This window comes from Aotus nancymaae, unplaced genomic scaffold, assembly GCF_030222135.1.
Source record: "Aotus nancymaae isolate 86718 unplaced genomic scaffold, 86718_ANA_hifiasm-v0.15.2.pri h1tg000059l, whole genome shotgun sequence".
Classification (NCBI taxonomy): domain Eukaryota; kingdom Metazoa; phylum Chordata; class Mammalia; order Primates; family Aotidae; genus Aotus; species Aotus nancymaae.
In genome coordinates, this window is record NW_026988473.1 from 15,531,262 (window position 1) to 15,544,689 (window position 13,428).

At 62.8% G+C, this 13,428-nt stretch overlaps 3 protein-coding genes across 7 annotated transcripts in view; 1 reads left to right on the plus strand and 2 right to left on the minus strand.

The window, feature by feature from the left end:
* Window positions 1-1,626: 1,626 nt before the first annotated feature.
* Window positions 1,627-4,973, plus strand: CHRM4 (cholinergic receptor muscarinic 4). The gene has a single exon (XM_012452477.2). It carries the CDS (start codon window positions 2,075-2,077, stop codon window positions 3,677-3,679), a length of 1,605 nt encoding a protein of 534 aa, XP_012307900.1. The 5' UTR covers window positions 1,627-2,074; the 3' UTR covers window positions 3,680-4,973.
* MDK (midkine) lies at window positions 4,963-7,093 on the minus strand. Its single transcript, XM_012452478.3, has 5 exons — window positions 6,984-7,093; window positions 6,633-6,709; window positions 6,302-6,472; window positions 6,021-6,182; window positions 4,963-5,297 (listed from the first exon to the last, which is right to left on the minus strand). The coding sequence occupies exons 2-5, from the start codon at window positions 6,706-6,708 to the stop codon at window positions 5,272-5,274; spliced, it is 435 nt and encodes a 144-aa protein (XP_012307901.1). The 5' UTR covers window position 6,709; window positions 6,984-7,093; the 3' UTR covers window positions 4,963-5,271.
* Window positions 7,094-8,197: 1,104 nt separating this feature from the next.
* Window positions 8,198-13,428, minus strand: part of DGKZ (diacylglycerol kinase zeta) — a 50,069-nt gene continuing 44,838 nt past the window's right edge. For 3 of the 5 annotated variants that reach the window (XM_012452472.2, XM_012452474.3, XM_012452473.3), the window contains exons 21-31: window positions 13,224-13,324; window positions 13,044-13,123; window positions 12,785-12,854; window positions 12,616-12,656; window positions 11,517-11,656; window positions 10,537-10,568; window positions 10,251-10,294; window positions 9,688-9,808; window positions 9,564-9,597; window positions 9,234-9,333; window positions 8,200-8,953 (exon numbers count right to left, since the gene is read on the minus strand). In XM_012452472.2, the coding sequence (XP_012307895.1) occupies window positions 8,837-8,953; window positions 9,234-9,333; window positions 9,564-9,597; window positions 9,688-9,808; window positions 10,251-10,294; window positions 10,537-10,568; window positions 11,517-11,656; window positions 12,616-12,656; window positions 12,785-12,854; window positions 13,044-13,123; window positions 13,224-13,324 (880 nt within the window). In that variant the 3' untranslated portion in view covers window positions 8,200-8,836. Of the gene's footprint in view, window positions 8,954-9,233; window positions 9,334-9,563; window positions 9,598-9,687; window positions 9,809-10,250; window positions 10,295-10,536; window positions 10,569-11,516; window positions 11,657-12,615; window positions 12,657-12,784; window positions 12,855-13,043; window positions 13,124-13,223; window positions 13,325-13,428 lie in introns of all 5 variants that reach the window. The other 2 variants (XM_012452475.3, XM_012452471.2) reach the window with 2 other exon arrangements.

The following is a 13,428-nucleotide window of genomic DNA, read 5'->3' on the forward strand; positions in this document are numbered from 1 at the left end:
AGTTTAGGTGCTGATCCCTATAGCTGCTGGGCAGGATCTCCCAGGACAGGATCCTGTCTTCTGCAAATGAGAAAGAGGCACAGGAAGGCGAGGTGGCTTGTCTCAGGCCACACAGCCGGAGCGCAGGCTATGGGTTAGTGCTCCTTCCTCCACAGCCGGCTGCCGCGCCCTCTCTTCCTCTCACACACAGACGCACAGAACTGCGTATCCGACCATGCCTGCTGGGCTGGCGTGGCTGTGATGGGCCCGCGTGCGTCTGTGGAGCGGTGTGTGTGTTGGCGGGTGTGAAGGAGGCTGGGCTGAGCGGCTGCCCTGGCACTCGGAGCTGGCGTGGGCCTCCCTCACATGGAGGGAAGAGGAAGAGGGGGAGGAGAGCTAAGAGGAGCCTAGTGGGAGGGAGGGCAGGCTCAGGGAAGGGCCTGTGGGGGGGACTCCAGCTAGGGCGCTGCTGGTGTAGGGAGTGGACTTCAGAGGGAAGGGGAGGCCGTGGCAGCCCTGCTCTTCCCTCTGGGACAATCCGTTTGCCTCACTGGTCCCCAGTTGGGCTTCAGGGGTCTCTGATAGCCCCTAGTGACCCCTGCACTGCCCCCCTCCCAGCTGCCTGCCCTGTGGCTGGAGCTGAGGGCTCCAGGAAGGGGATGCGACAGTGACAGGTATCTCCCGAAGCCCCTTCTGCAGGGACTCTCCTCCTCTCGGGTTGCCCAGCTCCTGCACCACCTCTGGTCCCTGCAAAGCCTTCTGCCTTCTGAGCTCTTTGGCCTCCCTTAGCCAGAGCTCTCAGTTACCAGGCTGCCTTCCTCTCATCACCCCTCCCCGCACGCATCCCTACCAGCAACATGATGCGACATGACGAAAGAAGCTGTGAAACCTCAGTCAGGCTTTTAACATCTCCATGCCTCAGTTTCCCCATCTGTAAGTAGTCAAGAAAAAAATATAATGGTATCTACCTCATAGGTTTGTTGTGAGGATGAAATGAGTTAACACTATAAAAATTGTTGCCAGACATGGTGACGCCTGGAATTCCAGCTACTCAGGAGGTAGAAGGATGGCTTGATCGGGAGTTCTAGACCAGCCTGGACAACATAGCAAGACCCTGTCTCTACAAATAAATAAATAAATAGACACTTGTTTTTTTCCTTTTTTTTCCTGTTACCTCCAGTAATAAGTACAAGCAATTTTTTTTTCCTTTTTTGAGATGGAGTCTTGCTCTGTTGCCAGGCTGGAGTGCAGTGGCGGGATCTCGGCTCACTGCAACCTCCGCCTCTTGGGTTCAAGCAATTCTCCTGCCTCAGCCTCCCAAGTGGCCGGGACCACAGACACGCGCACGTGCCACCACGCCCAGCTAATTTTTTGTATTTTTTTAGTAGAGACAGGGTTTCACCGTGTCAGCCAGGACGGTCTTTATCTCCTGACCTTGCGATCTGCCTGCCTCAGCCTCCCAAAGTGCTATGATTACAGGTGTGAGCCACCATGCCGACCCCCCTTTTTTTAAGTGTCAAAGGTGCCTGACACTTAGTAGGCCGTCAGTGTTAGGTGCTCACAGACACCCCTATTATTGCCTTTGTCTCAGTGCTTTCTGCAGGGGTTAGAAAGCAGGCGTTAAGAAATGACCAAGGGGGTAAATGGATGAAGGAACACCTCTCTCCAGCACCCACATGCTGGGGGCCTCTGGGACCACTCTCCTCCTCCTCTTGCTTCCCTGGGCTCCCCTGACACCGGCCTTGGTCTAGGTCTCGCGCTGCCTCCGGGCCTCTGCTGTGGCCACTGCCCTTGGTGGGGACACTCTCCGCAGCTCCCCCTGTGGCTGCCTCCTCATCACCCAGATGACCCGGTGGGTGAGGCCTTCCCCGATCACCCAGCACGGAGTCGTGCCCGTCCTGCCTTCTGACTCACTCTCCCATCACCTGCCTTATTTTCTTTCTAGAGCTTTTTTTGTAGTTCACGTGTTTGCATGTCTCTCCCCATGAGGCAGGGGCCATGTGTGTCTTATTCACTTCTGTAGCCACAGCACCCTGAACAGTGCTTGGCACATAGTAGGTGATCAATTAATGTTGAATGAAAGGACAAATGAGGGATGGCGGAACAGAGTTCTCTTAACGTCTGCCAGATAATGTCCCTCTGTCCCCTTGATGCCAGTGTACCTCTGCACGACCCCCCCACCCCACCATCCGTTTCTGCAATTCACGCTTGTCTCTCCCCTCCCTCCCCAGACACGGGCTACCCACTCCTGCTAACCAGCATGGCCAACTTCACACCCGTCAATGCCAGCTCGGGCAATCAGTCCGTGCGCCTGGTCACGTCGTCAACCCACAACCGCTACGAGACGGTGGAAATGGTCTTCATCGCCACGGTGACAGGCTCCCTGAGCCTGGTGACTGTCGTGGGCAATATCCTGGTGATGCTGTCCATCAAGGTCAACAGGCAGCTGCAGACAGTCAACAACTACTTCCTCTTCAGCCTGGCGTGTGCCGACCTCATCATTGGCGCCTTCTCCATGAACCTCTACACCGTGTACATCATCAAGGGCTACTGGCCCCTGGGCGCCGTGGTCTGTGACCTGTGGCTGGCCCTGGACTACGTGGTGAGCAATGCCTCCGTCATGAACCTTCTCATCATCAGCTTCGACCGCTACTTCTGCGTCACCAAGCCCCTCACCTACCCCGCCCGGCGCACCACCAAGATGGCAGGCCTCATGATTGCCGCCGCCTGGGTCCTGTCCTTTGTGCTCTGGGCACCTGCCATCTTGTTCTGGCAGTTTGTGGTGGGCAAGCGGACGGTGCCCGACAACCAGTGCTTCATCCAGTTCCTGTCTAACCCGGCGGTGACCTTCGGCACAGCCATCGCTGCCTTCTACCTGCCTGTGGTCATCATGACGGTGCTGTACATCCACATCTCCCTAGCCAGTCGCAGCCGGGTCCACAAGCACCGGCCCGAAGGCCCGAAGGAGAAGAAAGCCAAGACACTGGCCTTCCTCAAGAGCCCACTGATGAAGCAGAGCGTCAAGAAGCCCCCGCCCGGGGAGGCCACGCGGGAGGAGCTGCGCAACGGCAAGCTGGAAGAGGCCCCCCCACCGGCACTGCCACCACCGCCACGCCCCGTGGCTGACAAGGACACTTCCAATGAGTCCAGCTCAGGCAGTGCCACACAGAACACCAAGGAACGCCCAGCCACAGAGCTGTCCACCACAGAGGCCACCACGCCCGCCATGCCTGCCCCTCCCCTGCAGCCTCGGGCCCTCAACCCAGCCTCCAAATGGTCCAAGATCCAGATTGTGACGAAGCAGACGGGCAATGAGTGTGTGACAGCCATCGAGATCGTGCCTGCCACGCCGGCCGGCATGCGCCCCGCGGCCAACGTGGCCCGCAAGTTCGCCAGCATTGCTCGCAACCAGGTGCGCAAGAAGCGGCAGATGGCGGCCCGGGAGCGCAAGGTGACACGGACCATCTTTGCCATTCTGCTAGCCTTCATCCTCACCTGGACGCCCTACAACGTCATGGTCCTGGTGAACACCTTCTGCCAGAGCTGCATCCCTGACACGGTGTGGTCCATCGGCTACTGGCTCTGCTACGTCAACAGCACCATCAACCCCGCCTGCTACGCTCTCTGCAATGCCACCTTTAAAAAGACCTTCCGGCACCTGCTGTTGTGCCAGTATCGGAACATTGGCACTGCCAGGTAGGCAGGCAGGAGTGCCCTAGGAGGTGCTGAGGTTGCGTGTGTGCTGGGGGCCCACACGGCTCACCTGCTGTGGGGAAGAGTTGCAGGCACCATGCCACGTTCGCGTTTGCTGAGGAGGAAGTTCAGAAGAGGCTCTGACTGCATTCAGAGATCAGATCTCTGCTCAGGCTGAGGAGGCTCACCCCAGGGAGTGTCTGTCTGAACTGGGGCTGCCTGGCCCACCTCTGTGGCCTTGGCACTGGCCTGGGTGGGCGCCTGCCCCACTGTGACCAACCATCAGCAGAGCTGGAAGAACGGACATCTGGACGGGGCCGAGGCCCAGGGCCCCCTTGGGAGGAACAAAGGAGCCAGTGCTTGGCAGGAGGCTTGGGAAGGGCGTGGAGGGGTGGGGTCCCCCATTCTGCTGTAATCGGTGCTTTCTGCCCCCCTGCACCCCGCATGTAGGCTCAGTTCCCTCTCCCCTAATCCCACTCCAGGGGCAGAAATCTCCTCTGGCTGCAGCTGCTTAGCCAGGTTCTGGGTGGGCATGATGGAGGCCAGGTCTCCCCAACCCCAGCAGCACTGCCCTTGTCACAGTAAGATGAGGCAGTGGGGAGGTCAGGGGTTCTCTCTCAGGAACTGAGGTCTGGCCTCCTGCAATCCCAGGCTGAGCCGAGAGTGGTCCACTTATTCGGAAGACAGCCCCCTGCTGCCCCAGCCTTAGAAGGCTGTACCAGGTCACACATCAAGACAGGGTGAGGCTGTGGTGGGCAGCGTTCCTGTCTGCTCTCTTCAAACCTCTCACCCTCTGGCCTCTGGAGGGTGAAGCAGGCCTGGGTCACACAGGCAAGAGGAAAGGGGTCGACCTACTCGGGTTTCCGTGACAGTGGGGGTGGGCAGTGAGGTAGGCACTCAACCCCCCATCTGCTGCCCCCCATGGGTAGAACCTTCCTGATTGGCCGTGGGTTGGATCAAAAGACCTTTGACTGGGTGAGGTTGAGATGGGCGTGGTGGTTCCAGTGAGTCAGCCAGGTTCCCTTCCCCAGCCCTGGTCCCTGGGAGAGAGGAGGACTGAAAGGCTTAGGGGACTTGATGGGGGGGCACCCTTTCAGGGGCCCTGGAAGAAATTTTCGAAATGGTTCTTTTTCCAAGAGCTCTGGGGAGCACCCACCACCAGGCGGCCCCCAATCCCCTGAAATCCACCAGTCCCTGCAGCCTGGTCTTTCTCCCCAGCTTCCCAGCCCCAGACACATTTCCACGGCAAACTCCTTGGGAAGGGGCTTTTATATATTAAAAAAGAAAAGCTTTTACTGGGGAAAAAATTCAGTTTATTTAATGTGTTTCTTAGTAATGGAATCGTGGGGAAGAACAAAGTGGGCTCTGGGACTCACACTGCTTTGGGGAAGGCTCAGGCTTCCCAGAATCCTTTGTCCCTCCTCACTTAGGGCACTTAGGGGTGGGGCTGGGGAGTGAAAGGGACAAGGCAGGGCATGATTGATTAAAGCTAACAAGCAGACAGAAGGCACTGGTGGGTCATATCTCAGGCCAGGGAGAGGGAGGGTGTGAGCCAGGCCCCAGGTAACACCGGGGCTCCTCGGCATCCAGACTTGGCCTCTAGTCCTTACCCTTCCCTTTCTTGGCTGTAAAACAAGAAAGAAATATTAATACCATATCAGCAGTTAGGGCAACCCACTGCAGACCGCCCGCTCCACAAACACGCGGCATCAGGGAAGGGGGAGATTCTGCCCTCTAGTGGTTTCCGATCAGCTGACCCGGAAGTAGGGGATGGGGCAGCCATTGTGATGTGGACATCAGACACCCTCAGCTTCCTATTTCCACTTGGGATCAGAAAAGCTTCAAGTTCCCAGTCCCAGTCCTGGTCCTGGTCACAGCAGCCCTGGAGAGCCTCAGCCTCCTCACCTGAGAAGCGGGCAGATTCACCCCTGCCCTGCCGGCCTCGCTGGGCTGAGTCAGGAGTAAGCTAAGAGAGGCCCAGGGTCCCCCCAACCTCCTCCCTACACTAGAAAGGGCAGAACTGACCGAATGCTGCCCGTGGCTGGAGAGCTGACAAAGGCCAGCCGTTCCAGGGCACTTTCTCTGGGTCCTAATCCAGATGCTCCAATGGAGTAGTTGGAGTTGGTCCCTATTTGGGCCAGGGAGGATTTACGTCCCCAGCACCACTTGCGGGCCCTCTTGTACTGCCCATCTCTAGACTTTTCCAGGCAGGATAGTCGAGTGAGGTGATGTCAGGAAGCCACTGGCCAGGAATCAAAACTTGAGGTTTAACCTGGAAGCCTCCTCACAGGTGCGGGGAAGGGGGGCAGCCCCCTGCGACAGCCCCACCCCCTTCTCCTCTCACTGACCTTTGGCCTTGGCTTTGGTCTTGGGGGTGCAGGGCTTGGTCACGCGGATGGTCTCCTGGCACTGGGCATTGTAGCGCGCCTTCTTCAGGGTGCCCTGGCGGACTTTGGTGCCAGTGCCCCCATCACACGCACCCCAGTTCTCAAATTTGTACTTGCAGTCGGCTGGCAGGAGAGCGGCCTGGGTCAGCGCTGCGCGGCCCGCGGCCTCCCTCCACGAGTCTGCCCAGCCTTCGGCGAGGCTGTGCCCCGCTCTCCTGCCCTCCGCCTGCGCCCCGCCTCACCTCCAAACTCCTTCTTCCAGTTGCAGGGGATCCTGCACCGGATGCGCTGGGTCTGGGCCCCGCAGCTGCCCTCGCGGAAACCCACGCCGCAGTCCTTGCTGCTGGGGGTGCAGGGCCCCCAGGCCCACTCCTCCGCGCACTCTATCCCCGGGCTGTCCTTCTTCACCTTGTCTACAACGCGCGGGGAACAGAGTTCAGGACCGGTGCACGGGGAGACTCCCTCGGGGGCCGCCCTCCTGGGGTTCCAGACTGGGAACCCGGGCGGCCCAGCCCGGAGGTGGCGGAGCCTCGCCTGCCCGTCCCCAGCCCTCCTTCGATCATCCCTCATCACCTTTCTTTTTGGCCACCGCGGAGGTGAGCGCCAACAGAGCAAGGAGAGAGAGGAGGAGGAAGCCTCGGTGCTGCATCCTGGGGGGGAGAGCGCGAGTCAGAGTCCCTGTCCCGTCCCTTTCCCCACCGGGGGCCGCGTGCACGGCCCTCCCACCCCCGCGTGACCCACTTTCCAGGCCTCCAGTCGGGCTACTAAGGTGGCGGCTGTGGGAGGACTTGGCGCCGGCCCCTCGCCGTTAGCCGGGACGCACCGCCGGGAGGCGACTCCCGGGGGACTCATCGAGCCCAGGACGGAGCTCGGACCCCCCCGCCTCCAGCCCCCAGCCCCCAGATCGGCCGCAGCCGGGCGGACCTGGGGCGGCTGTGCGCTCGCTCGCTCGCTGCTTGCGCTGCTTCGTTCCCTCCCGCGCCAGGCCTGTCCCGCTCCGGCCTCTGCGGCCCCTTTTGTCTCCAGAACCGGTCTGAGCCGGTCACATGGGCTCCCGCCCCCTCTCCCCACCCCCCAGGGAAGGACCCGCCCCGCCCCCCTCCCCTCAAACCCGCACCGCCCCCGACCACGGCGTCCCCGCCCCCGCTCCCGCCTGCGACCCCCGCTTCAGCTCCCGCGTCCGTGCGCCCAGCCCCGAGCCCTCGCCTCGTCTCGCCCCGCCGGTCTCCTCAGCGCTGCGACGGCGGCCCTTCCCGGACCCATCTTCCGAGCAGGGGTCTCCTAGCCCCGGACCTCGTCCCGCCCGCGCACACCCGTCCCCGGCCCACTCGGACTTCCTGCACCGCCGCCCGCTGCCCTCATCCCGCGTCGTCCCCTGCCAGACGTCAGGTCCCGGGCCGTTCTCAGGCCGCGACTTCCCTTGCCTGCGGCGGATCCTCCGCTGGGGACGAGCAGGGCAAGGAGACCCCGCGCCCATATAACCCGCCGGGCCCGCTCCTCTCCCACGGCGGGCTCAGCCCTGGCGCCCCGCTGGCGGCTGGGGAGGGGGCGCGGCCCCACCTGGGCCCGTTTCCGTGGGTGGGCAGGGAGGCGCTCTGCTGTGCTGCTGGGGGAGTCTGGGACCCGGGTCCCCAGAGAAAGCCACGAGGGCGGGCGCCCACCGCCTTTCCGGGAGCACAGGCTTGAGGGGCGGCGAGTGGGGGTCTTGGGGGAGGAGCCCGCAGGCCTGGATTTGGTGAAACTTCGCGCTGACAGGAGCCGTCTGAGAAGTTCCAGACCCAGCCACAGCGGCGGCTGCAAAAGCCCACCCCCTCTGACCCCGGGCCTGCGACATCGCCTCGCTTGGTCCCTCCAAACCAGGAGAGCCCCCGAGGCCTGGGGGAGGGGCTTGCTCAAGGTCACAGGGCACATGGGCCACAGAGCCTGGGCTCGCCCCCGCCCCACCCCTCTTTCACTTTCATTGTTGTTCCCCGCGGGAAGCGGGAAGCTGGAGGGCTCGGCCCCGCCCCCGGCCCCTGCCCCGACGAGCTCGGCCGCTGGGCAGAGGTCAGGAACCGGGGCCCCGGGAAGGTGCTGTCTACGGCGTCCAGTCCCCACCCCGAGGACAACCCGGCAGTCCCCGCTGCTTGTTAGACCTCCCCCGCAAAATAAGAAAAGCAGAAAAGAAAAAAATCCACTTTACTGAGTCACACCCAGCTGTAAACATGTCACCGAGAGAGTCCCGCCCCCCACCCCCAGGCCGCACAGTCCGCATTGAAAAGACGGGGGAGCGGGGAGGGTCGCCGGAGCGGGTGCCAAGCAGGGCAGGGCGGGCAAATGCAGCAGGCGCTGAGTTTCCGGGAGGAAGCCCAGGGGAGGGGGTGTGTGGCGGGAGTGGGGGCTGGGGGCCCAGCCAAAGACCAGGTGGCCCAGGAAGCCTCTTCCCGAAGGCCTCCCTCCCTCTCCAGACCCTCCAATCCTCGGAGGGCATCTGCTGCGGCCGGGGAGCGCCCTGCCTCAGAACCCCCAAAGGGCATGTCCAACCCAGCCGTGTCCTGTTCCCTTGTGAGCCTCCGTGTCCGGCGGGGGCCTCAAGAGGTCAGATGAGGTCCCCAGCTCCTGAGTCCAGCCCTAGGTCTGAGCAGCTCTTTAGGGAGCGGCACGGGGCTCCTTCCCTGGGGCCTGGGTCCCCCCCCCCCCCCACCGTGACCGTCCCACTGGAATGTGGCAGTGAGGTGGGCAGGGAGGGCACTCATCCCCTGGCCGCACAGTCCCTCCTGCTGCCCATGGGCAACCCGCTACACAGCCGTCTCCTGGTCCTCCCTCTGGATCATCTGATAGTGCTGCCGGTTCTCCAGGTAGGCGGCCAGCTCGGTGTCCTGAGCCTTCTCAGCCCGCTGCCGGGGAGTGTCACCCTGGAGGAGGGCAGAGCTTCAATCAGCAGGGGCCAGGGGCCAGGGGCCAGTGGCCCACCCTGAGATGGCTGAGGCCAGGCAGGAGCTCGTCCGTCCTCCGAGGGGCCTAGTCAGGGAGGGAGGCCTCTCCACCCACCAGCTCCTCCCCTGCTGGCTCAGGTTTCCCAGGGTCTGGACTATGTCTTCCCAGTGACAGCCCCCTGCCCCAGGTCCCTTCTTGGAGCTCTGGAAAGGTTTGGTTGGTGCCCAGGCATGGGCTCCCTTCTGGCCGTCTGCTCACCTGCTGGTCCGTCTTCATGAGAGAGGCCCCGGCCTCCACAATGTAGTGGCAGATGGTGCGCTGGCCCAGAGCCGCTGCCTGGTGCAGACAGGTCTCCCCGCTGGGGGAGTAGGGGCTGACTGTGGACCCCATCCCATCCTCTGACCTCTCTCCCCCAAGGGCCATCACAAAGGGTAGGAAGTTTGGGGCCCTGGGGCAATAGGGGTGGCCCAGGGGATGACAGATGTGGCCAGGAGGAGTTTATGGGCTCTGGCCTGACAACATAGGAGGGGTGGGAGGAAGATGGTGGTTTCCGGGGTCACCAGGGTCCAGCACTGCCCAGATACTCACTTTTCCTCCACAGCATCGAGGATCTCTGGGGGTGCTGGAGGAGGGGAGGGGTGGTCAGGGAGGCCTGGCAGCCCCTCCTCCTCCCGCCTTCGCCCCAGACCCTGGGCCCCACAGCCTGGCTCACCGTGGTCTAGCAGGTAGCGGACCACCTCCTTGCTGCCGGTGCTGACCGCGTGGTGCAGGAGCGTGCGGCTCCGCTCGTCTCGGTGCATGAGGTCGCCCCCAGCTCGGTGCAGCTCCTGGAGCTGAGGGCAGGAGGCATGGCAGGGCTGGGGGTCCTGGGGCCACCCCTCCTACCCCTCCCATGCTGGCCCACAGCCACGGACACCAGCACAGGCCTGACACAGGAGCACTCACACATCTTACTCCTGAGGCGCCTCTGCGGGTCTCTGGAGCACCAGAGGGGCCTCTCACAGTTCTGCTGTGGGCTCCCTCAGTGGTTCCTCTGACCTGCTCCTTTCTAAGCACTGGGCATGGGTGTACTGAGCTAGGAAGCCCCTACTAGGAGCCACCAATTGTGGCCTGGACAGAGATGGGACAAGGTGGAATGGGACGATCACTGTGGAGATCCCATAGCGGGTCAGACGATGGCAGAACAGGTCAGCTCTTGGCCCAACCCAGAGGCCTCGCCCCCCAGGGCCCGAGGGGGCTGCCAGGGGGAAGGAGCTGGAGCCCTGGAGCTAATACCTTACAGAAGTCATTCCTCTTGGCGGCCTCAATCAGCTCTTCACCTGCACGGAACACCTGCCCGTTACTCTGCAGTCGGAGGCCTGGGCTGAGGTCGGTGCCTCACTGTACAAAACTGTGCCTGCCTGGGCGGGTGTGCCCAGGGCCAGGCTGGCACATGAATGTGACCACGTGGAGTTCGACAGTTGTGTTTGTGTAAGGCTGAGTCTGGGCCCTCTCCCCACCCCACTAAGCCTCCTGTCCCCAACCAGGCAGATAGGAGGGGCCCCAGAGGGAGAGGCCTCACCTTGAGGAGGGGCAGCATCCCCTTGCAGTGACCTGCAACAGAGTGCAATGTGCTGTGGCCGGCTATGCACGGGCCAGCTGGTCGCCCTCCCCAGCCCCAACAGGGGTGTCTTCCTTCTTTCCACAGTTTATTGAGTGCCTGCTACACACCAAGCACTATTCCAGGTACTGGGGATACAGTAGGGAATGAGACAGAGGGAGGCCTTGCCCTCATGGAGCTTACATTCTAGTTCAGGGATGCAAACAAGTCAAATAAATAAGGAGTTCTGAGAGCAGGGGTGCCCTGGGGAATTGGGAACAGGTGGTGTGGCACCCCTGCAGAAGGTACTGGGAGTGGCCCCTCCAAGGAGGAAGCAGCTAAGCTAGATTCGAATGGGTGGGGGTGGGGGAGCTCTGGAAAGATGGGGGAAGAGTTCGAGGCTGAGACAACGGAAGCCCAGTGGTGGCAAACCTGGCGCCTCAGAGAACTGAGAGAAGAGAGCGGGGCTGGACCTCGGTGGGGACTTGGGGAGGGAATGGGAGCCCGATGCGATGACTGGGGCCTGGGAAGAATCTGCGTCCAAAACGCTGCTGAGAGAGAAGCTTCTAGGTGGAGGAGTGGCCTGGTATGCTCTGCGTATTTAGTTGGCCGTGGTGTGGAGTCAGGGCTTCGAGGGCACGAGTGGCCACAGGGATACAAGAGCTGGGGGCCAAGGTGTGGTGGCCGGGACAGGCTGGTGGCAGCGGGGGCGGGGAGGAGTGCTCAGGTGGTGGGGCCCATCAGAACTGGCTGGAGGATGAGGTCAAGGGGAGGGAGAAGAGAAGTCAGGGAGGGGCCGCTTTCTCAGGGAATTGCAGGGCTGAAGGCCATTAGGTGGGCTTTGGCCAGGTTCAGGTTGACGCCATTTAGTCAACTGGTGGAGGGGCTGGAGGAAGAATTGAGGAGCCATCAGCTCACAGGTGGGACTGAAAGCCAGGGGCTGGAGGGACATCAGGACTCACCGGGGCGTGGGTGAGCAGGGTGAGGTGGGGAGAGGGGAGGTGGGGGTTGGGAGGTCAGGCCGGGCCGATGCCCCCAGCAGCTCAGGGTCCAGGATATAAATCTCATCCTGTGCGATCTCAGTCACATAGTTGAGGTGCTCCTGTGGGGGAGGTCAGGGCGGGAGGTCAGGGCACCTGACAGTGGGGGCCAAGGGGCGGCAAGGCTGGCAGACCTGGAGAAGCCTCTGCTGTGAGCACCAGCACTGCAAGGGGGTGGCCAGGCCAAGGGCCCGCCTGACCTCTCTTTCCTGCCCCTCTCCCGTCTGCCCTCTCTCTCCTGCCCCCTCCCGCCTGCCCTCTCTCGCCTGCCCCTCCCGCCTGCCCCTCTCCCGCCTGCCCTCTCTCGCCTGCCCCTCTCCCGCCTGCCCTCTCTCGCCTGCCCCTCTCCTGCCTTCTCTTGCCTGCCCCTCTCCCGCCTGCCCTCTCTCTCCTGCCCTCTCCCGTCTGCCCCTCTTCTGCCTTCCCCTCTCCCGCCTGCCCTCTCCCGCCTGCCCTCTCCTGCCTGCCCTCTCTCTCCTGCCCTCTCCTGTCTGCCCCTCTCCTGCCTGCCCCTCTCCTGCCTGCCCTCTCTCTCCTGCCCTCTCCCGCCTGCCCTCTCCCATCTGCCCCTCTCCTGCCTGCCCTCTCTCTCCTGCCCTCTCCTGTCTGCCCCTCTCCCGTCTGCCCCTCTCCCGCCTGCCCCTCTCCCACCTGCCCTCTCTCTCCTGCCTGCCCTCTCCCTCCTGCCCCTCTCCTGCCTCCTTCCCATGCCTGACACTGCCTCCAGATGCTGGTGCCTGCCAGAGTGCCTTTGCTTCTATGTCTCCCTGGATGGCTCTGGGCTTCTGGACCCTCCTGCCCACCCAGCAAGCCTTTGCTAGGTACTCGGCTACCTTTCCGGCTGGCACCACCCTGTACTCTCCAGTGTGGAGGGCCGGGCTGCACAGACAAGTGTGAACGCACTCCAGGGCAAGAGGACAGAGGTAAGCCCATCAGGGAAGCCACCAGGGAAGATGTCCCAGGAGAGGCAACCCTGGGGCCCGGAACCAGCTGTGGCTGGAGCAGGCCTGCAATGGCTCACCTGGGCCCGGTCGATCCTGTAGAAGCGGCTGGCAGTGGTGGCTGTGGGAGAGGGGGCAGTTGAGGATCAGGGAGCGCTGTGTCCAGGCCTAGGTCCTCTGCTGCCCCAACCTGGGCTCCCCTAGGGAGGGGACAGGACATACAGCCTGGCACCCTGGGAGTAGACTCACCATCCAGGAAACACCACTTGGGGGACAGTTTCTGGCACGTCGGGGACCTGGCTGCAGCACCATCGGGCTCCTGTGGAAAGAAGCAAAGTCCAGGCTGGGATAGAGCGAGGGGCCAGGGATGGAAGGGAACCTGGAGCAGTGGGGACCAGCACAGAGGAGGCTCCAGAGGGCGAGCTCGCTGTGGGAGGAAGAGGCCTAGCCTTGCTTCCTGCTACCCTCTCAGTGGGTGCCTGGGGAAGCCCCTGCCCCCACCCCTTACCTGCTGGAGTCTCTCGATGTGGGCGCGGCAGAGCTCTAGGTCACTGTCTCCTGGGACCACCACAGTGCCCAGCGGCACGGCTGGAGGACAGAGCACCCATCAGCAGCTGGCTGCACCCCACGGCTCTGCCCACGGGGGACCCGGCTGCCTGGGCCCTGCCCGGCCGCCCGCCACACTCACAGGCCTCCTTGAGCTGCTCCTTGTCGTAGTGCAGGGCCTCGTAGTCGTGCATGCTGACTCGGCTCACCTGGATGCGCAGCTGCTCGGGCACCGGCTGCTGGCTGTCGGGCAGGGTGGGCACTCGGGGCTTAGCAAAGACCCGGCCTGGGTGCCACCCTCAGCCTGGCATCAAGCCACGTGCTGAGAGCAGGTCCCGCCCCATTCC